The sequence below is a fragment of the Phoca vitulina genome, unplaced genomic scaffold (assembly GCF_004348235.1).
Source record: "Phoca vitulina isolate PV1807 unplaced genomic scaffold, GSC_HSeal_1.0 scaffold1, whole genome shotgun sequence".
In the NCBI taxonomy this organism is placed as follows: Eukaryota; Metazoa; Chordata; class Mammalia; order Carnivora; family Phocidae; genus Phoca; species Phoca vitulina.
In genome coordinates, this window is record NW_022589704.1 from 31596696 (window position 1) to 31623871 (window position 27176).

At 41.2% G+C, this 27176-nt stretch overlaps 2 protein-coding genes across 3 annotated transcripts in view; both read right to left on the reverse strand.

Moving 5' to 3' along the window:
• Positions 1–5894, reverse strand: part of ICOS (inducible T cell costimulator) — a 79037-nt gene extending 73143 nt beyond the window's left edge. The window contains exon 1 of the mRNA XM_032403950.1: positions 5689–5894. The gene's annotated coding sequence lies outside the window, so the exon portion shown is untranslated. The remainder of the gene's footprint in view (positions 1–5688) is intronic.
• A 5444-nt stretch (positions 5895–11338) lies between these two features.
• Positions 11339–17589, reverse strand: CTLA4 (cytotoxic T-lymphocyte associated protein 4). Of its 2 annotated transcripts, XM_032415145.1 has the most exons (4): positions 17295–17589; positions 14382–14729; positions 13803–13912; positions 11339–12537 (listed from the first exon to the last, which is right to left on the reverse strand). In XM_032415145.1, the coding sequence occupies exons 1-4, from the start codon at positions 17401–17403 to the stop codon at positions 12433–12435; spliced, it is 672 nt and encodes a 223-aa protein (XP_032271036.1). In that variant the 5' UTR covers positions 17404–17589; the 3' UTR covers positions 11339–12432. The 2 variants fall into 2 exon arrangements, with proteins under 2 accessions (XP_032271036.1, XP_032271084.1); XM_032415193.1 differs by lacking the exon at positions 13803–13912 and having other exon boundaries at positions 11351–12537.
• Between the last annotated feature and the right edge of the window lie 9587 nt (positions 17590–27176).

Here is a 27176-nt window from a genome sequence, read left to right on the forward strand (position 1 = left end):
AAAATTAACATTCTAGCCGGAAGGTACTAGGAATATAGCTTGTTTTGAATACATTTTACTTGTTTAAATCTTATCAAACACACATTAACATTTATGTTCTTTTGCAAATATATCACAGAGATAGTCCCACCATAAATTAAGGCTTAAAACAGATTGAACAGTAAAAACATTCTGTAAGAAGATCTGGGCCTAATATGACTCTGTTGCTAAACTAAGTTAATTACATCGCTAAACCTTGACCTTCTTGTCTAAATAAGTCACGACAGGCCTGACACTACCTACTTCTTAGGGCAGTTATGATAGTCAAAGAAACTACCATTTCACTACTACATTTCAGCAATGTACATAAAAATGCTTTTAGAATAGAAATGTATTCCTCAAATGAATGGTATTGAGAAAACTCACACCCAGAGAAGTTAAATGACTGGCATGAAACTGGCAGCTAATTAGTGTTGGGTCTGGGACTCAGAGCTAGTCGTCTTTGTTATCTGGCAGTATTTCCTCCCTAGACCCTGTTACCTTTGCAATTTCTCCTTGTGAACCAATCGTGAAACCAAGATAGCAATTTTAAAAGACATGCTTTAGAAATAAGCACTATACTCAGGACTTTACCACCCAAAAGGAATTGAAAGTGTTTAACATCAAAATGTAGAGCAGACTTTTCAAAGGGTCCTCTTCCTTTTTTTTTTTTTTGAAAAGATTTTTATTTATTTATTTTTGTGAGAGAGAGCATGTGCACAAGGGGGAGGGGAGGGGCAGAGGGAAGAGCAGACTCCCTGCTGAGCAAGGAGCCCGATGCAGGACTCGATCTCAGGACCCTGGGATCATGACCTGAGCCCAAGGCAGATGCTTAACCCAAATGAGCCACCCAGGCGCCCTCAAAGGGTCCTCTTCTAACTGAAACAACTGAATATTCTGCTTTGAAACCACCATGTGGGAAACACCTAGACACTGTCCCCGGTTGTCCCTCTGTGAGTGACACACTCCTCCTCCCCAAGTCATCTACCAAGGAGGCATGTAGGTTTCTGCCCAGTCCCCCCTCTACACAACCCCTTCTCTGGCATGTGCCACAAGACAGGTCTGCTTGCAGCCACTTGAGGAACCTGTTATTGTAATTTTGTGCTTGAGGTTTGTTCTTAAATGATGCAGAATTCCAGAATACAGCTTATTCTTATATCATTTCCTGGGAAGTAGGTTGCAGGTTCTTACATAGAATGTAAATGCCCTCCAACCCTTTGAGGGCTTCTCTTTATATTGATCATAGATTCATTCAATGGCTTAGCCCCTTTTTTATATTCAATCAGGTACTCAGTCCACTAAAGATATTCATTGAAAACCTACTCTTTGCCAGTCACTGTTCAGTGTCCAGGCTGTTACGGGTAAAAAAATGGGCACAGTGAAAAGAAAATGTTTCAAGACCCTAACACCACCACTGACAAACCCATTAATGGCATATAAACCCCTGACCATTGTAGTTTATGTCCAAGACTATACTCATAATTAGCCAAGCTGCAACTTGCTCAATGTAGTTCATATCCAGGACACAAGGACTTGAGATGTCCCTTCATATGAATAAGGACTGCTCCTTAATTCTTTACCTGCAGGCTCTTAACAAAGGGAGAAAGAAGAAGAAAGAAATTGATCTTTGCATAAGCCATTTTCTATTTCCAATCTAACTTTGGGTCTCTATTCTCTTAAGTTCCTGTCTTTTAAGTTACTGAGCCAAATCAAATCACAGCACCCAGGTCTGATTTGTGCGGTGACAAGCTACTCTGGGGGATTGCCTTGCACTTCCTACAGATCACACTCTGTGTATATCCCCCAGATTTACTCAATTTGAGCAACATCATGTACTGCTTACTCATCCCTGAGTCTTTTTGCGGATGTACTCGCACACAGCCAGACATTTATCACCTGACATTTCTATCATTTATTTTTCCTCCCAGGAGTGCTCCTCTACACTTGTTCTTAATTGAAATTCATCTTGTTTTCGTCTGAAAACCTCTGCAGTTTATCAAGGTTACTCTGAATTCTAATGCTAGCTCTGTAGGCTCTCAGACCAAAGGGACCTTGGAGATAGTGAGTCTGACCAACTCCCATGGAGATCTACGCGCACAAGGACATTTCCAAGGATATATGATATATCAGTTAGGATCTCAGCACTAAGCAGAATTTGGCTCTGATGGTTTATTGAAAGAAACTGGAATAAAGGGATTACTTACAGAGTTGTGGGCAGGGTTAAGGGAAAACGGCAGATGCTAAGATCCCCAGCAACCAGCAATAACAAAAATTCTTTATTTTCCCTAGGGCTTAAGGAAAAAGGGAAAAAATAGTGACCAGAGCTCAGTGAGAGTAGGAAACAAGGAGGAGCTGCCTAACCAGAGCTGTAGTCCGGGAAGGATACAACAACTATCCTAGATGCTGTGTCAAAGCAGGGATGACTGGAAGAAATACCCCAACCACTCCCATCACCTGCTGATGCCTTCCATCGGCCAAAAACCAGAGAGCAAGGAAGGCAGGTGATGTGGTCCATTCAGGTCAGCTCTTCCCCACATGGCAGGAAACATAGAGAATAGATCTGGAGAAGGATAACCAGTGGATATAATGAATTCAATCACTCAACATCCCCATTAAAATGAGCATCTCCATTTGAACCAGTATATATCTGATTGCAAAGGCTCCATTTGCCAGACAGATATTTGCTGAAGGGGAAATGAAGGAAAGGTGAAAGAAAACCGACAGGAAAAATGTAGAACCTTCCTGTGCCAAGCACTGAACCAAGTACTATGAGGTCAGGAAGAGATCATAAAAGCACCTGTACAAATATACTTACTCTGTATATCACTGCATAATATAGTGTTTAGCCTATGCCAGGCCCATTCTGAGCACTTTATATATCCCAACTCATTTAATCTGCAGCCTTGTTCTTAAGTGAGGAAACAGAGACATACAGTGATGAGCAGGATTGTCCACAGTTGCCTGGCACAGAGCTCGGGCTTTTACCACAGCTTCACACTGCCTCTAGGAAGTAAAAGAAGTCCCTGAGGGAATTCATTATATATTTGGGGAGATAGGGATATTAATGTATGAAAACTTAATTACGGGAGTTAAGCAACAATTACATCAAAAATTACATCAGTACAAAACACCTCAAGAATAAGTTCCAGGGATGGGGGTTCAGCTGGGGCTGGAGCAACCGGGTGACTATGAAACAGCGTCTGACCCAGAAATGGCTTTGGATGACCGCAAACCCGCTGGGCAGAGCCAAGAGCGGAACCCGGGCCTCCCAGCTCTCTAAATAAGGACGACTAGTCCCCTTGCCCTTGACAATTTGCTTTTCCGGGCTCCATAGACGTTTCCTTGGGAACAGGGTTCCAAAGTACAGATGTGGTTCTTCACCCCACAGGATCCCGGGGGCTCACGTTAGCCAGCCTCCCCCCTTCAGGCCAGGAAACACTGATATGCTCTTTTCTCAAATGAAGTAATTTTTCTGTACTCATCTTCACAATTTTGTGGAAAAGCCAGGGACCAGTATTTTTAAGGGACACAGACTTGTAAACCTAGGCACAGAAATACCCTCAAACAATAGAATATAAACAAAGTAAGGCTAACCTTGTACCTCACACTTTCGTCTCTATTATCACTTTTGAATACAAGTTAGACTCATGGTGGGTGATTATATTTACTCTCTTAACTATCTGTCTCTTAGAAACATGCAGTATTTCATACAAGTATTAACAGAGAGGTCTTTTTGTTCAAGACAAAGCAAATGATTTTCTTTACATTGCGCATGCATTTTGACCTTGAAGGGAATAGACATCACATTTGGTTTTATGTTGCTGTGTGGTTTTCAATTAGGTTTCTGTTATGTTCTGCAAACAGAAAAACCAGCGTGTATCTAATTTAATAACTATAAATTTCCACAGATGGTCACAAAATTCTGTATAGTCTAGTGGATAAAGATTTTGCCACATGTTTTCCAATTCATGACTTAAAATTGTGTTTCTATCACATTCTTTTTTATTAAAAATTTCCATTGACTTTTTTTCCAGAGAGTGTGATTATAAAATAATTCTCTCAGTTTCATTAGGCATAAACACATCTAATTTGCAAAAATTTGTCGGTTAGGCAGCCAAGTCAGAGATAGTTCAGCTGTGACTGAATAAAGGTGTTAGGATGGTTGTCAAAAGTCAAATTCATCCAGACTACTTTGATCCCAGTGTATATAATGCACCAAAGAAGATGCATTTCTGAGGATGGAGCTGCGGACTCCACTTCCAAAGCAGCCATGAAATTCTTCATATGTCTGTCTATGCCCACAAATGCTGTCTTGTTCTCCTCCTATGCAAGCCAGTGCCAAGGTGCTGAAAGGCACATCTTGAACTGACTTGAACTCAAATCCATCTCTGCCACTTATTGTGGTGAAATCTTGGGCAAGTTATTTAACAGAAGTAGAAATCTTATCTTCCTATCTAAAGTTGAGGTAGACAGATGTAAGGACTCTCTCCCATTGCCCACAGTGAGCTCAATCTAGAGAAGACACAAGCATTGATACTGTAGAGGAGTGAGAGCTAAAAGCGGGAAAGACTAGTAGGGTGAGGGTAACCAGTGTGAGGAAGGCTTTACAGAGGAAGGAATATTGGAGCTGGGTCCTGGAAAAGGGAGAAGGGCTACAAACCCTGGGGTTATCAGTGGCATCTTGAATGCCACGTGTCATGACTATGATTGCCTGGGGAACCGTGCTGAAAAGGATTCTGAGGTTGTATCTGGGATCAGCAACGTAGGGTTAATCCCAGACCGAGGCTATGGCCATACCTCTAGGCAAGATATCCACGAGAGTGTGGTCCTCCTTGACTTAATGAAGTTCAACTGCACTCTGGCCTCAGTTTACTTGCCCAGCATGCCAGTTCTCCCTGACACCCTTCCTAGCTCTCCACCCCCAAGCATGGGATCTTGATCTCTGTACCCTCAAATGGCTGTAGAAGTCTTAATGTGAACCAACTGACCCTCCAGAACAGCAATGACCATCTGGCTTTGGGTATTTCCTACCATATCACTTTGTGCTATGGCATTCATCTGCCAAGTTAGCTTCCATGGGCAGTGATGCCTGCCTGGATGGAGCCTGAACCCATCGCAAGTCTCAGATGCAGTCCATAGGCGATCTGCCTGCCCAGCCGGCAGCTAGTTCCTCAACCAGGTCTATTTCCCCAACCCCATGCGCCACCCAATCCTCTGATACTTTCCCTTCCCCACCAGCTGATGTTGATGAGGATCCAGCTGGCCTGCCTTGAGCCAATCTGTAATATGACCCAATAAAATGTACTTTCCCTGGCTCTGAACCCAAGTCTACATATAGGAATAAAAATCATGCTAATCCCCCTTTCTATCATGTGCCCCTATGGAACACCAGTGCTGAGTGCTCTGGGAAGCCCGTAAAGCAAATCAAATTCCTCTTTCATATGATAGCCCTTCACATCTTGAAAACGTCTCTCATACCCTCCTTGAACCATCTCCTCAAGCACAAATTACAAACACTATAAACACTCAAATTGGCACAAGTACGGTCCATGCTACTTAGCTTTGTATAAGCTTAAAGCACTCAGCAGTTCCTTTGTGATGCTCTCTGACACTGCTCTCCCATAAGGAGCTTTCACCTCTGTGCAGTTCCTATTCCCACACCACACATACCTGCCTCCATCACCATCCATCCAGAGTGGAACTGTTGCCTTTAACTCCCATTCCTGGCAGAGAACATCTTTTTCCGTTTCTGGGCCCAGGTGTTCCCACACATTGACTTCTGGTAGAAATTATGTAGCTACCTCTGTCACAAACTAGGCTGGATAGTGCCCTTGTTCTGACATAGGCTTCTCTCAATCTTCCATGTGGCCTGTGGCTTTGGGCCCTGCACTATAATTTTGATCCCAGAATATTGGTCCACTTTATTTGCCATCTGGTGGGGGGGGTGGGGAGGGAGGTATCTTTAGGCCTCTGTCTTCTGCTTTTGTTCTCTATTTATTTTCCTCAAGGGACTCGTTGCTATTTTCCAGCATCCCTCAACCTCAACTCAGAGACTCTCCCTTCTCTTTACTTCCACCCCCTAACTTCCCCTTTTGCTCCAGGCTGATTATTATTCTTTCACAAACTAGCCCCATTCCAAGAGTCCTAGAGATACATGCAGAGTAGGTCCTATTGACTTGCACTGGTAATTACTTTCTATGACCAGCCTGTTTTGAATGCAGAATGACCCCATTTGCAGGGAACACACTACTGGTTATATGAGGATCAACTCTTCCCACAGGATGTATGACTAATTTCCATTTTCCCCCATCTCCCAGTGAGAAGCTATAACACCTGAGACCAGCCAGCAATGTGGCCGCACTTAACTTCAGCACCAGTGAATGGGGAATCAGCTACTGCTACGACTGTGGATTGAAACCAGACGTCCACTGTGAAATGTCTTCAACTTCCTGTTTTCCTCTCGCTCTGGTTACAATTCAGATGCTACAGCTAATCTCATAATGAGCACCTTCAAAAAACCTTTTAAAACATTTGTCCAAAGAGTATTTACTTATTCTGACACACATTTGTAGCCCCCATGATACATGCTTTACTTGCTGAACACTCCAATCCCCATTCACTTGCCATTTTGCCCTCTTCCTTTTGCAGGTAACCCCCAGAATTAAGGTATGGTGGAATTCGACATCATTTCTAATCCTGATTCTTACTAGCTGTGTGGCTTTAGGCAAATAATACAATCTTTATGAAACTTGATTTTCTCATCTATAAAATGAGGATGATGGCGGCCCCTCTTCTGCAGAGACATTGTGAGAATTACTTTAGCTAATGTATACCTATGCAGTGTGAAAGGCTTCACAAGTTGGTTTCTTCTCCCTCTTCACTCAGAATAAGGACCTCGTGAACCGTATCCACCATGGCAGCTTCCTCCACAGGAGAGCAATACTAGAGAATGCTGCTCTTCGTTCACAAATCCAAACTTCCTGTCTTCGAAGTCCAGTCATGATTAGTGGTAACTTTGATGTGTCAGGGGCAAAAAAAAAAAAAAAATGTTTATAGGAAACTAGAGATCTTGTCTGCATTGCAAGTTAACTACAAAGAAGGAAAGCAAGACTCATTTTCAAAAAGTTGAGAAAAAAATAAGTTAACAGTGGGATGACTGCAGCACAAACTAAAATATTGTGAAGGTGAAGAAAGAGGAAACGTCCTGAAAAGCGCTGTTCATGAGAAATCATTTGTGTTGCTTTCTAAAATTTGAAATGGCTTCCTGAAACATATTTCCTACAATCCCTCCTGGAGAGAGCCTCCTCTTTTTGTTCGAATAGATAATATTCTTTTGTGGGACTAATATCATGTTTTTAAAACACTGTTGGTTGCTATGGCGACCTGATTGTGTGTGATAAAAAGAGCATGTATCTTTTCACAGAGTTGTTCCATGACTTCCCGCAGAATTTGGAAGTTTTCTCAGCCTACTGCTGGCATTGCTGGTCGACTCTTGGCAGGGGTTTGTTTTCTGTTTTCCTCTGCAGCATTCTTCTGTAGGTTTGCTGAGGACAGGCTGCAACACCTGAGATTCTCTTGCTAGTGACCCAGAAAGTTAAGGGAGAGCGAGAGAAGATAGAGCGACAGCAGGCCAGGAACAGCGGTAATGACCACCCAGAGCTGCTGGGGAGGAGGTGGAAGACAAGCAGGTTTTCTGGGGTAGCCTGGAATGGTGATAGTGACATTCCAGAAGCAGCCTGAAAAGGAGCCCCTGGGCAGAATTCTTCATAGTGTCACCCACTGTACACAGCCCTGATGTGAAAATCTAGAGAACTGATTCTCAGCCTAGTTCAAACCCTGCCTTCCTCTGGGAACTTGGACAAGTTCCCTAATGTCTCTGAGCCTCATTTTCTTATAAAATGTAAAAATAATTCCCAAGTCCCTTCTTTAGTCTTAATCATCTGCGATGGTAGGATCCTGAGTTAAACCAGGGCTTCCAAAAGTATGATCCAAAAACTTACTGGACAATTTAAATCCCCAGGTCTCGCCTCCAATCTTATAAATGAGAAGCTCTGGGTCTGATGCACCTCAATCTGCATTTTTTCCAAATGCTCCAAATAACAACTGGACACAATAAATGCAAGAATAGCTATAATAGAGTACACCCTGGAAAGCAAAGATTTCCAAGAAGGGTCTGAATGTCAGACTTCTGACCATATAGAACAGAGGGTTTTGAGTTCTTCTGAGAAAAATGTTTAGAAAATTAATGGCTACCCCTTTTGTGGGACCCAGTAGCCCCCAGTAACACTAAGTATCAGCCCCACACATGCCCAGGAATGGGGACAAGAGAATGAGAGTGTTAGAATGGAAACAGCAGCTATTCTCAGGCTGTTCCTGCCCAGAAACTTCTGGGGAGGGTTATCAGAACATGTTTTATTCACACCACATTAGATGTATTGACTTTCTTGCTGATAGGGTTGTCAGGTCAAATATAAGGCATCCTGTTTTTTGGGTTTTGTGGGTTTATTTGTTTAAGGGGGTGGAAGGCTGAATCTGGCAAACCTACCTACAGACAGCTATCCCAGCCTGCAGGCAAGGTCACGTAAAGGAGAAAGGAAAAAACCTTGCCTCTCTCTCCATCAATAGGGTGTGTCATCTTTCTGGTCTGATCAGAGAAAATTGACCTAAAATAAGAAAAAAATAAATAAAACAAGGCCCGCAAGGCGCTTGAGTCACATAATCTAAGCAGGTGCAAAAGAGAAGTGAGGCAATCGGAATAACTTTCCAGAGAAAACCATTTTCTCTTTTGCTTTGAGACCTCCCAAAACAATAACTTAAGTTCATAAACTCTTAAACTTCTTAGCTGGCTTTGCTCCAATTAACAGCACAGTGACATCAACATTTTGCAAGTTCAGTCTCAAGTAAATTGGGTATCCACTGTGAAGGTGGAAGAAGGCTCAGCTTCAGTATAAAAATATAGTCAGTTCTAGCAACAACCTATGGTTTAAAAAAAGAGAGAAGGGGAGTAACAATGAGAATTCATCTCCTTTCCCTTCTCAAAAGAAATTAAAAAAAAAAAAAAGATTGGAAAACTGGATTGAGATAAAAGTAAAATGTATGAAGCAGGGTAGCCAGCTGGAGCTTACGTTCCAGAGTCTTGAAGGTTTAAGCCAAGTGATAGACTGACCCACACATAGTTCTGCTGGTCAAATGGGAAAGACATTCGACTGAGACCAAGAAAACACAGCCAGGTTCTACATAGAAGACAGTCCCAGATGTCCTAGCTCCCCAACTTTTCAATACGTTGATCCGAGCATCTTCTGTGTGCCAAAAGCTGTGATGATTCCTATTTTGGAGAAGTTCCCACTGAATCTAGGGAGAAAAGACATGCACATTTGAAATTATTAGGGATGAAACCAAGTATAGCTGTGAAACAGAAGGGGAGAGATCAACGTGGGCTTGAAGTGTCAGTGAATCTGATGCTGGATGCGGAATTTGAGATGAGTCTTGTTAGATGTGAAAATGAGGGCTAAAGATGTTTGGCACTGAGAAATAGGGAAACAGAAAGTAGCAGAAATGAGAGTGCCATGTTGGAAGAAGGGAGGTGAGCGAGGTATGTGCTGGGAACTGGTAGGAGTAGGGGCTGAGTCAGGCAGCACTGGTAGCTCTACCATGTTCCCTTTGTCATCCACATTCCTACCTGAGACCAGTGGTTCCAGGGAGAAGGGTTATGGTGCCCAGCCTTCTCCTCTCCATGGTGAACTAAGCCCTATTGAGATGAGTGGAGTCTTTGGGCTTCCCCAGGACCCTGATGCCAGAGTTGGAGATAGTGATGAAGATTGACATGCCAGGAAAAAGTCACTCCTCTGATTTGGGGGCAGTGAATCTCTCTGATCATTGCAAGTAACAGATCTACCCTCTAAAGAAAACAGGGATCAGAAAAGACTTCCATTTGGTGCCCAGAAACCCCCCAATTTGTTTTCTCCCCTTTGAGTGGAAGCCCAGGTCACAGTCTTTCTTGCCTTTTTCCTCTGCCATAGGGGAAACTTTTTAAAGCAGGATTATATCTTTTTCAAAATTGATAATGAGTAGAGAAGGCAATGCTTAACTCAATAACTAATGGTAGAATTTCAGGTAACAGTAGAGGAGATATTAAGCTTATTTAAAGTAGCCCATTGTCTAATGATGTCTGAAAGATACCTGAGAGGTCCTTTGTCTAAGGCCCATCAACTATGGAAAAGAATTATCTCTCTAAAGACATATAAAGAAGTAGAAATAGTAACACACTATCCATTGGGGCTCCTAAATTGTGTGTTTCTTCGTGGCTTCCAATCAAAGGCCAAGAGAGCAAGAGGTACAGTCTTCAACATAGTAGGGGCTCATTCTAGGTCATTGTGATTACTGTATTTTGAAAGACATATTCGTTTTTATTTTAAAAATCTTTATGGAATGCTCACTATGTGCTGTCTCATTTGTTTGTTAGCACCTGCAGGAAAAAAAGGGAGAGAGAGAGAGAGAGCTATAGTGAGCAGGAGAGAGAGGAGGCTGCCCACACAGTGATTGTCAAAATTCGATGGGTATAAGAACTGAGGCACTTGCTGGGAGAGCAAACACCTGGCCCCATCACCCAAAGTTTCTGATTCAGTACATCTGAGATTAAGCACTTGAATCAACATTTTTAGTAAGTGACCCAGTTGATTCAGTTATAGGTGGTCCCTGGTCACACTGAGAAGTATTTCACAAGATAATAACAGGATGTAGAGGTCAAGAATAAGAAAACTTGAGAGGAAACCCAGTAGACTGAGGCTAAACATTGGTTAACCAAGAGTCACAGAGGGCTCAGTGGGCCAGGCCCAGGTCTGCCAGCTGATGGCAACACAGGACCACAGCTATGTTTTCCCCACATGTGTGAAATAGTCCACTCAGAAGCCACAAGGAAAGCTCCATTTACTATGGAAGCAGATCAAAATGGCTGCAAGGAACATGATTGACAACACAGGAGTTGCCATGGCAACGGTATGAGTTGAGCTGAGAAATTTATAGGCAAGAAAGAGGAGATGAGGAACTTGTGCTAGAGAGAATGTTGTGTGACTTATAAAGGCCTTATGCTGTTCCTGCTTTATATTTCAAATAGATGGGAAGAAATGAAAAGGACAGAGGAGGAGTTCCTTCCAAGAATGGCTTGCAGGTAATGGCTGCCTCATGAAGCATTATTTACCTTTTTATCAATCTGTTCCCAGTATTCCTAATAATGGAGACTCCACCAGCTGCTGAATGAATCCATTAAAAACAAACTCAAACACAATATTCAGATACAAGGAAGATAAAGACAACTCTGGAAAATGACCACCACAGATTTTTATTTAATTAAAAATATTATACATGTTGTTGCATTTTCATGGAAAATAGTGAGTTAAAAAACACCAACAGTGTTAGTTTTCAGAAACCCTCATCTCCCCACCCTGCTACCTGCTGCTGATTTCCATCCACGGCATTAACCAGGTGTAAGGAATTGGGGCTCTCGTGAAACTAGAGCTTCCTGGAAGTTCATACCTACAAGAGTCCCGGAATGAGCCATGTACTTGATGATGGTGTTCTATGGAGTTAAACCAGATACACCAGTCTTGACTCCCTTGCAAACCTTTGAATGGAGCTAACATAAAAGCCCAAAGCACATGTCAACACCAATCCAGCCCAATGTGGCTACAGGAATCAGCTATGACCTCATCCAGTTTCCAAGCCAGTTACCAAGTGACCTTGTATTCTACCTGGTGTATTAGTGTCCTGAGCCCCTCCATAAAACTTCCCCTGAACCCCTGGTGGGAAGACACTGCCATATAGTGTTTATATTGAAACCATCAGCAAATACACAAAAGCACATGTGGCCCCCATGCACAATACTATCAAATAAAAAGTATATATTGGTACAATACAACCTTTGGAATCACTGGCTAGAATATAGCCATGTGAGTATTTTTAAAGTCTTCATGTAATTCTACACTTAAGAAAAATAACACAAAAATTTATCTTGAAAACATCACTTCAGCTATAAACTTCTCACACTTGTATTTACAATACAAAGTGTGTACAATATCTCCTCTCCCTAACTCCCTTCCCTTGCTTTCTTTGGACTGCACCACTCCCTAACCTATATACCTGACCCCACATCATAATGCTGCATCCACATATTGCTCTCAAGTGATACTTTTACTAAAATTTGATCTGATGTGACAGAAACATCCTGGCTCTGTTTTCTTGCACCTTTGCTTTGAATTGTAGTACACTTCATTTGGGTTCTGCATCCAGCTTTATATTAAAGAGAGATAGATCCCCCCGAAAATATACAAACAAGCAAACATAGCTGGATAGCACAAAGTTAGAATTGCCTCAGCTCTTAGAAACTGGAAAATGTTCTTTCTTCTTCATAATGGTCTCTCAATTGATGGGAATAAAATAAGGCTGAAATTGCTTTTCACATTCCGGCTCTGTTGGGGGCATTTTCACATAGACCCCTGTAGTAAGAGGGCTTCTTTTCTTTAGCTGCCAAACACAAAAAGAAACAGTAATTATTATTGAGAAATACAGAAGCCGTTTCTAGCCGTAATGAGACTCAACAAATATTGGGTCCCTACCCCATTGAAAAAGTGAATGTACACATACAGAATTATAAGCCCCAGGGGATTTTCTTGATTCAGCTATTATAATTCACTTTAGATAAATCACTCTGTGCTACTGATGTAAAATAGCAATCATTTTCCCTGACTGCAAGAGAGGAGAAAGGGACTTTGAGAAAGCTTTAGAAAGAACACCCAAAATGCCTATGGTAATTGACTACATCTTATCTGTGAGGGGAAGAGCTTAATAAGATATTAAACTTCAGGTACTCTGTTCTAGAGCTGTATTTCTCATCTCCACTCCTCATGTACTTTTTAGTCCGCCTCGGTTCCCAATTTTTATCCCCTCAGTAAATTGAGATTCTAGTCTACTTGTCTGTGTGGCAGTTTCTAGCAAATGAGGTAGGAAGAATCTACAGCAATAGAACAGGTTGAGTAGAGGGTCTTGGAATCGAGTTGAAGGAGAGGGGAGGTAGAGGAGGAGAGGATGAGAGGCCCGGAAGGAGAATTTTGTGGTGACAAAGCTAACCATAGGCAGAGGGGGCTGAAAGAGACCATCAGAAAGAAATCCTGACAGGAGGCCTGATTTTGTACCTCCATCTCTTCCAACAACTGCAATAAATAAAAACTGGTGTTCTCATTTACTGGGCTGGAGGGGAAGGCAAGACTTCCCATTTCAGCAGACTGGGTGACAAGGAGCCCTGGAAAGGTGTTTTGTGGACAGCTACAGCTTGGACAAGAAAGGCACAAGCAGGGTGGCCCCAAGAGATGGCTTCCAGGTGAAGTAGAGGGACGCTACGGGGGAGAATAAAACCCATCCAGGTGGTCTTCTATAGCAGCATTTGGCCCAACCTAATCTTACATTTCAGGGTTATTAAGTACAATTGTCTTGAAGACAAAGAGCAAAACAGCTGCCCCATGTTGTTCAAACGGTTACTCAAACTGAAACCCTGTTGAGAAGCACACAAACATTCAATGTCAAACACACTCATCTAAAATGTTAGTCATCCTGAAACCTCAAAGGCCAATGCCAAGAGTTCTAGTGCGTTCTTTACCACTGTCCTTCCTTTACCACTGTTCTTCATTTATTGCTTCATCTCAAGAAAACTGAACTCAACAGCGTCATTTGGTCAGTTGCTATCACTGAAGGCATCCCCACCAAAAGTGGTGTGTTATCAGCACTGCACTCACCATTTTGCTCAAAGAAACAGCTGTGATAAGGAAGCTATAAAAAAACAGCCCCGAACTGACTGCTGCAAGGATCCAGAGGAGGAAGTCAGAATCTGGGCAAGGTTCAGGATCTACAACAGAAAACAAAGCAGAGCTTGCTTGAGACACTCTTTAAACTTTAGGACCCTACTCCCCCCCACTAGTGAAAAAAGGAAAAGGTTCTGGAAGAGCTTCCAACCTTGGTGTCCACCCCTAAATAGTATTGTTAGTCCACAGGTAAGTCTGGCTACTGGAGGCCACTTCCCCAAGAATGTCCTATCAAAAGCCCAAGACCAAACTTCGTGATGGTTATCACTCCAGAATGAATGCCCCAACCTCCAGTAGAAAAAACACTATCCCCAACCCATTTTATTTTTAGTCAGAATGTTGTTTGCGTGACCACCCATATTAACCAGACTACCCTGTGGTATACCAAAGAACTCTTAAAAAGAATTTCCATAATCCTAAAATGAACCACCTGAAGTTAAGGAACAAAGCTGTTTTTGTGCCAAGAAGACAGCAATGCAAAAGGTGTCAGCTTAGTGACATGGTTTTGCTCACCGATGACATAAATCTGGGTTCCATTGCCCATGCCTACATAGTAGGGTGGTGGGTACATGAGCTCCACCTTGCAGATGTAGAGCCCCGTGTCCATGGCCCTCAACCCTTGGATGGTGAGGTTCACTTTGTTTCCACTGGAGGTGCCAGTGCAGGTGGAATCATCTAGGAAAGCCAACTCATCCTCCACTGTGTATGTCGCGGCGCAGACTTCAGTCACCTGGCTGCCGGCCTGCCGCAGCACTGACACCCGGACCTCGGCAGCATTGCCCGAAGACCCGTACTCACACACAAAGCTGGCAACACCTCGGCTGCTGGCCAGAACCACTGCAGGCTGGGCCACGTGCATCCCTAATAAGAGAAAATTAGAGGGAACTAAGCAAACTCATGCTCACCTACCACAAGGCTCAGGCAAAATCTCCAGCTGACAGAAGTTGATCTGTGATGGGCACCCTCCAGCTTCACCTTTCAGCCCTTCGCTCCCTTCAACAAACACTCCCCATCCCTTTGCTTCTCCCCCCAACCCGTCCCCTCAATCTCTTAGCTGTCTTCCAGCTAATCTCCAGAAGGTGTTTCCTTATTGTACAAGAATTTCCTATAGCGGGAAGAACATTGATGTGACAAACTGAAGGCTTGGTCCTACCATGAAATATGTGATTTGGGGCAAGTCATGCCTCCCCTGTAGCCTTCATTTTCCCCTCACATGCAGAAAGAGGGGATTAGGTCAGATGATAACAGAGTGCCTTCTACCTCTGGTATTCTAAGGTTATCATAGAACTACAGGAACTATAATGAGCAGTATGGGAAATTTTGTAGGTTGAGGTACAGAATCTTGCCTTACCCCTCAATGTAAACCTCACAAACCTCTGCCTACATTACCTGGTCCTGTACCTCTCTCAGGCACAGTGGCTGAACCCTGGATCACTATGCCAGCCACCACATTCCCTGGCATTATTATCAGAGAGAGGGATGCTGCTAGATGAAGGAAGCCACAGAGTAGAGGGCACCGGGTCATTTCCTCTGTAGGCTGAGGCAACCCTGCTGTTAACTTCTGTGGGCTTCCCCTGCCACCGCCACCACCTCTTCCGCCACTCTTTCTCCTTCACTCGAACACCCTCGTGCTCCTTTGTTCTTTCTCCTTCTGGCTTCAACAGGATAAGGGAGGCCAGCTCTCCATTCAAAAAGGCTCTTGTCATCTACAAAATGGTAGCTTTGTGTCAAACCTTCCTGTAACTAACCTGTCCCCTCTCTGGTCGATCACACAAGTGACACTCAAAACTTGGATGAACCATGTCACTCATTCTGTTCAAACCCTTTAATGCCTTACATACCATTGACTGCAAAGACAAATAAACTAAGTGCCATTTATGTCCTCCATGATCCAATCCCAACCTATCACTCCAGTCTGAGTTTCTAGGACACCTCTTCCTGTGTATAAATCACTCTACAGAAATCACTCTATCACTAGCCCTTTCTAGTGATATTCAAGAGGACTGGACAACATCTGTCCTCAGAAGAGAGAACAGTATGATAGCAGCCATTGCTAGGGTTAATCCAGCAGCCCCGGCCGGCTAGATAACAGTCTTCTTCCCCAACCCTCATCCCTGTCTATCAGATCAGCATTGCACTGTTATAACTCCACTGCAGTATTTAATCATGTTCTACCCTGTATTAACGTTTTTTGTGCACTAATCACACCTCTTGAAACGTCTGCCTTTGGCTTATAAACTCCTGGGAGCCACCATTAGAACTTGCCCATATGAACACTCGATAATCTTTATTGTTTTGACGCTAAGCCTAAAGAAAACCAAGTTTCCTGTCCTCCCCCCAGACAGATTCCCAGTTATCACCACTAAATCTGGTCACACTCATTTTTCAGTGGAGAATCTCAGTTACAGGTTGAGGTAAATTTTCTACAAAGTAAAGGTAATTACTTCTAAGAGTATTTAATCTTTACATGTTCAAAACATGTAGAATAGGAAAATGTACATGAGTATATCTTATCTGGTAATAATTTAATCATCAAATATCTTTTGAGCACCTAAGATATTTCATATAAACCACATGGTTTCTTAACTGAGACAGCCTAGAGAGAAATAAAGTTGAAATTCAGTGAGAATACTCACCATTTTATGTTCTATAGCAAACCTGGTAACAACCTCTAAAGAGCTTTATTTTATCTGAAAACTGGGGAATCTGCATCCGAAGTCCACAGATAGGTCAGGTGGCTGTTAAGTATCTTATGCCAAACAGACTGATGGTTTTCTTTGTCTTTCTTTCTTTCTCTCCTTCTTTTATTTATTTATTTATTTATTTTTTTGGTTTTACAATTTCAAACTGCTTTCATTTTTTAAGTAATTAGCTAACTAGTTTATAGAATTGACTGAGTACCTTAAAACTCTGAATTGAGTAAAGAAGGCTTAAATTTTAAACGAGCTGATTCATTTATAAAAGTGAATTAGAAAATCTTAAAATCGTAAATTGGGTAGGAAAGAAACTTTATATGATTCGCTTAAATCCATGTTTTTTTAAAAAGGAAATTCTCGAGTTCACCCTGATTCCAAACTTAAATGCATTAAGGGCTACGGATATCTTTCCTCTCTTAAATCGTTTAACCTTACAGTATTTTCTTCCAATCTTATAGAAGTGTCTGAAATTGCTCATCTCCCAGACCAACTCAGATGTATTCATTAAGCTCCTAGTCAATGCCTGGTGCTGTGCTATGAGCTCTAGCTCTGCTTATTTGCTGCTGTCAGCTCTCCCCTCCCTGCCTTGGAATACAGAGCCATCCAAGCCAGGAGTTTTAGCTTTAGCTTCTGGCTTTGTTATAAATCACTGTCCTTGACTGCTAAAAGAAATGAAACGCAGGTGGGAGAAACCCCTCCTCCACCTTCATCCTCCAAAAGCCTCACTCACCTTTGGAGAAGACAGGGATAAATAGAAGAGAAAAGAGAGCCGTGCAGGGCCAGGTCCTAGAAGCCAGGTCCCGCTGAGCCCCATGCCTCCGGAATCCAAAGCAAGCCATGGCTTTATGGGAGCAGTGTTCAGGTCTTCAGGAAGCAGAGTGAAACCTTTCAGGATCCTGAAGCTTTGATATGTGTTTGAACCCACACAGAATCAAGGACTTTATATAGCTGGCTTTGATCCCAGGTATGTACTATGCATGTGCACACACTGAAGGCACCTGAATAGAAAGCCTTTTTGTTTTGGTTTTACGAGAAAGGAAGCCGTGGGTTTAGCTGTTACGTCGAAAAGATAACCTCAAACACTCAAAGTAAAACTGAACAAAACAAGCCAATCCATGGATGGAAAATGCACTCAATTTGAAACTGAAGCTTCTTGTTCACTTTGAGGATAAGTGGAGACTTGGAGAATTTCCTGGAGTGCAGGAGTCTCCCTAGGTCCCAATTAGTCCAATCATCTAGGCATCTTTTATCAGCTAATTTACTTCATTCACATCTCCAAAACTGCTATGTTGCTGGTCTGAGCCCTTGGCCCATGACAGCATTAGTCTGTGGACATCATTAATAAAAGCTCTGCGTTCACCATCCCTGGCAAGTTTACAAACATGAGTTTATTTCTCCAAACCCCATTTAGCATTTTGTTGAGAGAAAAATACCAAAATCATGAGAAATAAATGAATTTGCCTCTGGCTTACAGATTAAGAAAGAATTCAGGTATTCTTGAAAGCCTTAACAAAGACAAAACAGACTTGGAGAAGGTCCAGAAAAAGTTAGCCAAAATGATCCAAGAGATTCAAATCTTCCATAAAATGACAGACTTGTTTTTCTTTCTAAAGGGAATTTTTCAAGCATAAAATCCAAGAGCTAAGATTAAATATGACTGAAGTTCTTAAATTTAAGAAAACTGTAAACAGGGCAAGTGTTCATCTTGTAAGAGAATACTAAACATTGGGGACCACCTCCCGTAATACTGAGGAGTTTTCATATACTTGAATAACAAAAAAGACATTTATTGAGAACCTATGATATGCCAGTGATAACGGTATGTGCACTTAGATTGAATGATGACTGGACAAAACATAACTAACGCCTTAAGGGACTTCTAGAAGACTGACATGCAAACAGACCATTACAGCATGGAATATGGTGTTTGCCTACTTCAGCTCTACCCTTTATGGTTTCCCATTGTCCATATAGCTCAGCACAGCAGAAGATGCTCTATAGAATATGGACCTAATGCCTCTCTTTTTAGCCTGGCTTCCAGCATTTCCTCACGTGCCTCCTTCCGCTGCTTGTCCTTTCTCCAACACACCTCTTTTGGGTCTCATCAACTTTATCCATGCTGTTCCAATGACTGTTTTCTCTTATTTAATCCTCCTCCTCATCCTCCAGGCGTTAACTAACGTGATAGTTCCTCCAGGGAGCCTTTACTGAGGCCCTTTTCTATACTCCCTTAGCCATTGGTTCAGCCTGTGGAAGTCAGAAAGGGTTTCTCAGAAAAAGTAAAACCTGGGATGCCTGGGTGGCTCAGCGAGTTAAGCGTCTACCTTCAGTGCATGTCATGATCCTGGAGTCGTGGGATTGAGTCCCGCTTCCAGCTCCTTGCTCAGTGGGGAGCCTGCTTTCTCTCTCTGCCACTCCCCCTGCTTGTGCTCTCTCTCTCTCTCTCTCTCTCTGACAGATAAATAAATTTTAAAAAATCTTAAAAAAAAAGAAAGAAAGAAAGAAAAAGTAAAACCTGAGCTTATTATTGAGGACAAGAGCAAGGGGTGGGTATTGAGACAAAAAGGATAGCATGTGCCAAGATTGGAAAGGGCATAAAGCACTCATTATGGCCAGAGGACAAGTCTAGTTTGGTAATCCACAGTAGGTGGAAGCTGATGTTCTTGGCACTGAGGGCCAATGCACCAAAAGGAGCAAATTAGCATGGCTGAGTTCACATCCTAGGGAAATTTCCCCTTACACAGGAGAAGGGGTGGGGAGGATAGGTTCAAGGAGGAATAAGATAGAACCAGGAAAACCAGGAAGGAGGCTATCGCAATACCCCAAGCAATCAGGAATTGGCAACCTTCTGTAAAAGGACAGACAGTAAATATATTAGCCTTTGCAGGTCATATGGTCCCTGTTTCCACTACTCAACTCTGCTGTTGTAGGGTGAAAACAACCACAGAAAATACATAAATGAATGGACATGGCTGTGTTCCAATAAAACACAATTCACAATATCAATCATGACCCAATAGAAAAAAGAACATTATTTACAAAAACAGGTGGAGGCTGGATTTGGCCTGCAGACCTTGGTTTGCCAATTTCTGGTCTAAACTAAGGAAATGACAACAGTGGTGACAAAGTCCCTAAGGGGACTAATCCAAAAGCAGTGAATGGATGGAAAACACCAGATTTATGGCTTGGGAGTTACTGCGGTCCTGCCAAGAATCGTTCAAATGTTTGTCAATATTATCTCATCCAAGTCTCAGAACAACCCAACAAGGCAGGGATTACGGTTTTTCTCAATTTATGAAAGATAAAACCAACGCACTGAGACTTGAGATTTATCCAATCCCCCATAGTCAGTGGTAGAGCCAGGATTTGAAGGCAGTGATGCTGTTAATCACTACACTAAAGCGAAGGCTTTAAGGTCAAAGAGAACTAGATTTGAATCCTAGCATGAAAACTTCCTAGCTGTTGATCTGGGCCTCAGAGCCAAATGTCCTCCAGAAAATAGTGACTATATCTCAAGGCTATTGCAAGGATTAAATGAGATAATGCATGCAGCATGTATAAATGACCTGTGGTGTCTGGACATTCAAGAAAAGGACTCCTTTGTATTTATAGAGTCATTGAGAAAACAGAAGTACCGTTTCTTAGAATAAGGAACATAGGAAGAGCAGATCGGGAAGTGAAGATGATGAGTTCCCTTTGGCCACATGGACTTTATCTATAGGTGGTAAGGTGGAGAGACTCAAAAGTAGTTGCCAATGTGGTCTGGAACACAGAAGAAAGATCTGAGCTAGAGACATTAGTGTAGACAACCATGAGGCCACTGATGAAAATTTCACAGACAAGTCTTCACAGAGAAACACTCTATAAACATTTGTTAAAGGAATAGATAAATGAATGAAAACAGTTTAATATAAGAAGACATGAGGGTTGTAATAGGAACTTTCAAAGAAGTTTACCAGGTCCCCTAATTATACGTTCATGACACTATTTCTGCAACAGCAAGAAAATGCAATCATTCTGAAAAACATTAGGTAAAAAGAATGTTGGTGAAAAAGATATATTCACGTGTATCATCCCATAGATTATTTGATAATTACAAAGGGAAAAAGATAATAGATAAATCTAGCAGACACCGCCTTAACCAAGGGCTCAAACTGAAGATCAATCACCCCGGATGAGACATTTTGATATCTTGTGACTCCAGATTTAATGCTCTGAGAACACAACACCTCTGTAGTATTATTGACAAAATTGGTTAAACTGAATCTAATCATGGAAAAAACAATTAGGCAAATCCATATTGGGATCATTCTACAAAATAACTGGCTTTCAGAATGGGCCTTTGATTCTTCAAAAATGTTAATATCATGAAAGATTAAAAAAGAAAAAAAAACCTAGAAAATTGTTCTAAATTAAAGGAGATTAAGGAGGCATGACAATAAAATCCAATGTATGATCCTTGGTTAAAAAAAATAAACCACTATAAAGCACATTATTGAGACACTTGGGGAAATTTGAATAGAGACTATATTTGAGAATAACATATTAATGTTAAATTTGCTGGGTGTTGTCATTTAACTGGGATTATGTAGGGAAACATCTTTTTTTAGATGATATTTGCTTAAGTATTTAGGGATAAAGTCTCAGGATGTCAGCAAGCAACTCTCAAATGGCTTAGCAAGAATAAGTGTGTATGTTTGTGTTATTACAGAGAGAAAAAGAATAAAACAACAGTGACAAAATGTTAACAATTGGTGAATCTAAGTGAAGAGTATATCTGTGTGTTCATGGTACTATTCTTATAATTCTTTGTACGATTGAAATTTTTCAAAATAAAAAGTTGAAAGTAAAAATTGTAAGGCCACTATTACTCTGGTAGTTACCATACCACAGATAAGCAAAGAGGCTTTAAGCCTCTCTGAAATTTAGAGAGAGGAAGTGACTTGTTCAGGATTATTCTCCATCCCCCTTCCTTACATCCGTTTTCCTCCTGGGAGACAGACCCCCATGGACCACTAGGTTCCCTGGCAGAATGGCTTCTGGAAGGGATCAGCAGATGGGAAGCTCCCGAAGAAGATCCAAAGGCAAGAGGATGGAGGTCAGAGTATTTCTTCCCTGCTCTCTCCCAGATTCAGGACCTTATCTATGGCAGTAATGGTAGCTCTGCATAACTACAGCTTTTGTCAGGTACCCCGTAGCCCTCCTAGGAGCCAATTCTCACTGTTTCTTCCCCTGGTCCTTTCAGCCCTCGGAGTGGACCAGCTTCCAGTGTTGCTAGCAGCTGTGTACATTAGCATCTTCTTTTCCTTACCCTCCTTATACCTCTTAAAATAGTCCTTTTGCTGACTCTCTTAGTTGAACCACCTGTTTCCTGTAGAGTCCATGGTTGATCCAGTCCCACAGTTGATAAGTGGTTAAAACTGGATTTAAATCCTGGTCTCATTCTCATCCAGTATTTACTTTTTCCCTATTATCTCATGTACAATAATAACATGTTGTATTTATTACAGTCAAACATGCAATTCTGTCTGCCCTCTTTCAAATTCTATTTCCATGACACTCACACATTCACCCCACATATAACATCTAACTAGGGTCTCCTTTGTACATAACAGGTGATGGAGAATTTCTCCATTTCAATTTAGGTCTCACCCTTTTTCTTTCTTTTGTGTCTCATTTCCAGCTCTGGGAAAAGTGAGAGTAAGTAAGCATTCTTTGATCAGGGGACTGACAGACACTAATGAGCCCAGCACAGTGGAGAAGAGCATGGCTGGGGTCAGACATGAGTTCAAATCCTGACTCTACTCCTTACTAGATGTGTGATCTTGGATACAGTTTTTAACTTCTCTGATCCCGAGCTTCCTCCTCTGTAAAATATAGCTGATTATGGTAGCTATCTTATAGAGTTATTGTGATGATTCAATGAGACTATGCCAATAAAATGTTGAAAACTGGCCTAGAATATAGTATGAGCTTAGTAAATGTTAGCTTATATATTAAATACAGAGAAAACTATGGATTTCACACTTCAGCTGTTATATGATGAATGGATGGTACATCAGACTTAAATCATTATCATTTCTAATGAATGGATGGTACCTCAGACTTAAATCAGGGACTGACTATTCTGATACACACCTACTATCTGCTGTTATCAATGTTCCCATCAGTATCTGAAACCAAATAGTTTATTATAAGCTACTGGTTGAGTCTGAAAATTCACAACACCAGACATAATCTAAGAATTATGTAATGTGAGCTCTCAGTTATTCAGTGGTTGAATACTCAAATGTCTGGGGGTATTCTATCCTTGGATATATTCATTTCAGAGTAGAAAGAGGAAAGTCAATTTTGTTATTTACTTTTATCGCTCCAATAAAAAAGGGGTGGGGTTGGTGGTAAAGGAAATGAAAATAATTGGCTAAAATTAGGACTTGGGGATTCACTGTGATTTCATTTCCTCACTATCTTCCTATATCCTACCAGTCTGAGTAAACCTCAGACTGGTTTTGTAGTACTCTTAGTGGTTCCTGGATTTGAAAGATCTCTCAAGATTTGCATAATTGACAGTGATGCGTACAGTGAAGTGTGTTCAGAATTCCAGATGAGATACAGTTTGGGGAGGGTAACTGGATTGTTTTACCTAATTGTAAAGCTCCTCTGAATTTATAAAGCTCATTCTGAGCTTAATTGGACTTTTCAGTTTTTTAAGCTTATTTTTTTTCCTAAACCTCCTCCTATTATCCTTTCCCCAGCTAGTTCACCCAAAAAACCAACCTTTTGTTGAAAGACGTGCACCTGGCATTACTGCAAAACATCCTTTGCTTGATGGTTTCAGATGTAATGGGAGGAATGAAAAGTCTAATATTTGCATAGCGTGCAGTTTCAGGACATCCCATTACGTTGAGCCTATTATCATGCCTAATTAAGGTTATATACTCTGCTTTTGTGCTAATTAGCTCATCACAGTACAAGTCCTTTCAAAATCGACTTCAGAGGAAAAAGAAAATCATCTACCCAAGTGATTGCTAAAGAAGGACCTGTCAATCATCTCACTTCGAAAGAGAGCTAAGAGAAAGGAAATGATATGCAAAGTGACTGGAAAGAAATTTTAGCTTCATTACCATTAAAGGGTGAAAATTGGGCTGGGCAAGAACTCACTTAAATAAACGTGGTAGATTAATTTTCAGTCCCTAAGGAATTGTTATCCACATCATAAAGTCAGGTAAAACCGGATGCTTCTGAGCTGTGGACCTTCCAACGACCCCTTAGTGGGGAAATAGAATCGATTCCTGCTGGCCTTTCAGTCTACATTGTCCCCTCGCTAGGGGGAAAGTAGAAAGGGTTGTTGGGGAAGCTAAGTTTTATTTGCTGATCTGAATGACAAAATGAAATGTCAAGGCTGCTTCAGTTGAAGGTTAATCCTCACCTGTCAGAGCTTTACTTATGTAGAGATGAAAACAAATATTTTTGAATGAATAAATGACAAAGTTAACTGTGGTCAAAGCAATTCGTAGGGGGAATCTGTGTTCTACTTGTCCAAGCTCCTTACTTTATGCAATTAAATCTTCTTAAATATCTTATCTCCATTTATGTATAATGGTCTCTTCTGGTTTTAGCCATTATCCCTCAATCTCCTTAGGTTCTCACACCTAAAAGTAAAATTAAAGTTGGATTGTGTTTTATTCTTAATCCTTCACCCCTGTTGCAACATAGTCAGCCATGAATAATTTGGGTAAGTGACTTTACCAAAAGCCAAGAATAAATGTTTTCAAAATAGGAGACCTCTTTATTTTACAGACCAAAAAACTGATGCTGAGAAGTTAATTGACTTGCCCAGGATCACACATTTAGATTTTAGATTTAGATTTGTGCATCTAGATCTTATTTCTTCATCACCAAGAAGAAATAGAAAGGGAAGGTAAACAGTCTGATATTTGACCTATGATGCACCCCAGCTCACCTCACCTGAATGGAACACTCAAAATGTACCTCATTTCCATTCGGAACCAGTTGAGATATGCCAGTATCCTTTCCATTTTACAAAAGCAGAAATGTCACAAGTCACTAATGTTTTCTTGTCTTAGCGCAAGGAGTAGGAAAGCTTAGAGTGTGATTAAAATTTTTCTTTAATGCTGAATAACCTACCCAATCCCAAAGAGTTACAAGCTCTCTCTAAAGAGTAACATTGGAAGTGTCAAACATTTGACGGGATCCATTTTTCCCGTGATATTTGTGGCTGGTATAATCTCAGCCTCAAGCACTTATTTCAGTTTCTTGGTTACAGAGACAATCACTGTTTTCATATTTTGAGCTGTGTTATTTCTAACCCTACTGCTACTGCAGCACTTGAATGATTTCAGGCCATAACCTCCTCCACACCTCCAGTTCATAGGAAACTGTTATATTCACACCTTAAGCATAGAAAAGGAGCATCTTTACTCCTTTGCCATGTGAGCAGTAGCAGCTGTGATGTGGAGAAATGTGTGTTAGATAAGAAGGAACACAGTGTTTTCACATAGCCTGTTGCAGGTATTGAATCCTAGAAGAAATGTTAGTGAGTTTTGCTCTCCCATTTTATAGATGAGAAAACAAAAGCCCGGGGTGTGTGTGTGGGGGGGTGATTTACCCAAAATTACATGGACAGCCTGTTGATGGCAGAAACAAAATGAGGCCCCAAAGTCCTTAACTCAAATTCTCTTCTCACTATGCCTTTGCCATCATTCACCATCTTCCCAAGACCTCTTAAACTAACATGGCTTCTGGCTCTAATTTCCTGCAAGTTTGCAACTTGAAACCCAGCTCCACCAAACCTCCTGGTAGGTTTTAGGTACCTGGAAACACAAATCAGCAAATCAGATTCTGAGTAAAAATTAAAACTTACAGTCTCATAGCAGCACCAATCACAATAGCCAAAAGATGGAAACAACCCAAGTGTCCATCAACGGATGAATGGATAAACAGAATGTGCTATACCCACGCGATGGAATATTACACAACCATAAAAGGGAATGAAGTACTGATGCGTGCTTCAATACCGATAAATCTTAAAAACATTGTGCTGCATGAAAGAAACCAGATACAAAATGTCACATATTGTATGATTCCATATATTTGAAATATCCAGAATAGGCAAGTCCTTAGAGACAGAATGCAGACTATTGATTGCCCGGTATTGTGGGGAGGGCGGGAATGGAGAGTAGCTATTTGATGGGTACAGGTGATGAAAATGTTCTTGAATTAGATAGTGGTGGTGGTTGCACAACATAGCGAACACTAAATATTACTGAATTATATAATTTTAAATGTTTAAAATGGTAAATTTTTATTTTGTATGTACTTCACCCCACCCCCCCCCACACACACACACACACAAATATCGTCATGCTGATGGATTCAACTGGCATTCACCATCTTGGAAAGCATCCCATTGGTCTTACAATATGTATTGGCTATACTTTTTGTTTTTCTCTGAATGTAAACTGGACAAAATCTGTAGCCAAGTTGGCTTCTTTCCACGTATAAGAAGAATGAACTGGTAAATGCATCATTAACTGGCTGAGGCAAGGGAGAAACATTCTTGTTTTTCCTCATCATCTACAACTCTGACCACGCATCACACTGAATCATAACCAGCCAGAATCTGAGATATGGATCATTTGGCTTTGGCTTTCCCTGGGCACAATTTTCTAACAGGTTACTCAGTTGTGGAATAACTAAATGAGATGAAGAGAGGCCATGTAGGAAATTTTGGCTCAGTGAACCGTATTATTCAAGTGTGTTTTAGGAGAATATAATTTAGGAGCAGCTGGTTGCATTTAGCAGCTTTCCTTACAAGGCCCCATATCATGGATTATGCTCTAAGAGGAAAATCTCTGTCCCAGAGCTTCATCCATGAGCAGGAAACTAAATAATTGCACTTACATGGGCCCATCAAGGCCTGCTGAAGGCAGTAAGAGTAATGCACTGAAACGAAAACCCAGGGTCTTTTTTGTCTGGCACGTACATAGAGCCAGTTTCTGCACTCATCTAAGAGAATCATGTTACAGAAATGACATGGACTTTAAAACCCTGAGGAACGCATTGCCTATATTTTTGTTGTTTCTCAACATTATTTAAGTTCATTCTGATCACGTAAGTTTCTTACCCTAAGTGCAAACTTTGCAGTTCCAGCCATTTGTGTTATTTGGTTAAAAAATACCAACAAGTAGAATCTACAACAAATGTTTGTTTCTTGTCCTATCAAAATATAAACAGGTCAAGAAGTGTCAGTCAACTATATCCCCTGCATTTCACCCTTTGGATAAGATAGACAAATGTGTACTAAAGAACATATGAGGTTGTTAGAAATTTTTAATTCACAATACAAGAAAGATAAAGGAAGTTGATTTTTAAAAATTAAATCTTTGCTACTGGAATTTATTATCCTGATTTATAGGACAAATTCAGCAACTAAGTTTATGGTGATAAGTATTATTGAGCAAATGCAATTTTTTTTCTTATCATTTGGAACCACTGTTTTTATTTGAGAAAATAAATTACTTCCAAATTCTCTGACTCTCTCTAGATATCCAGGCCTTCTTTTAATTAGCGTCATAAAATGTCTATGTAA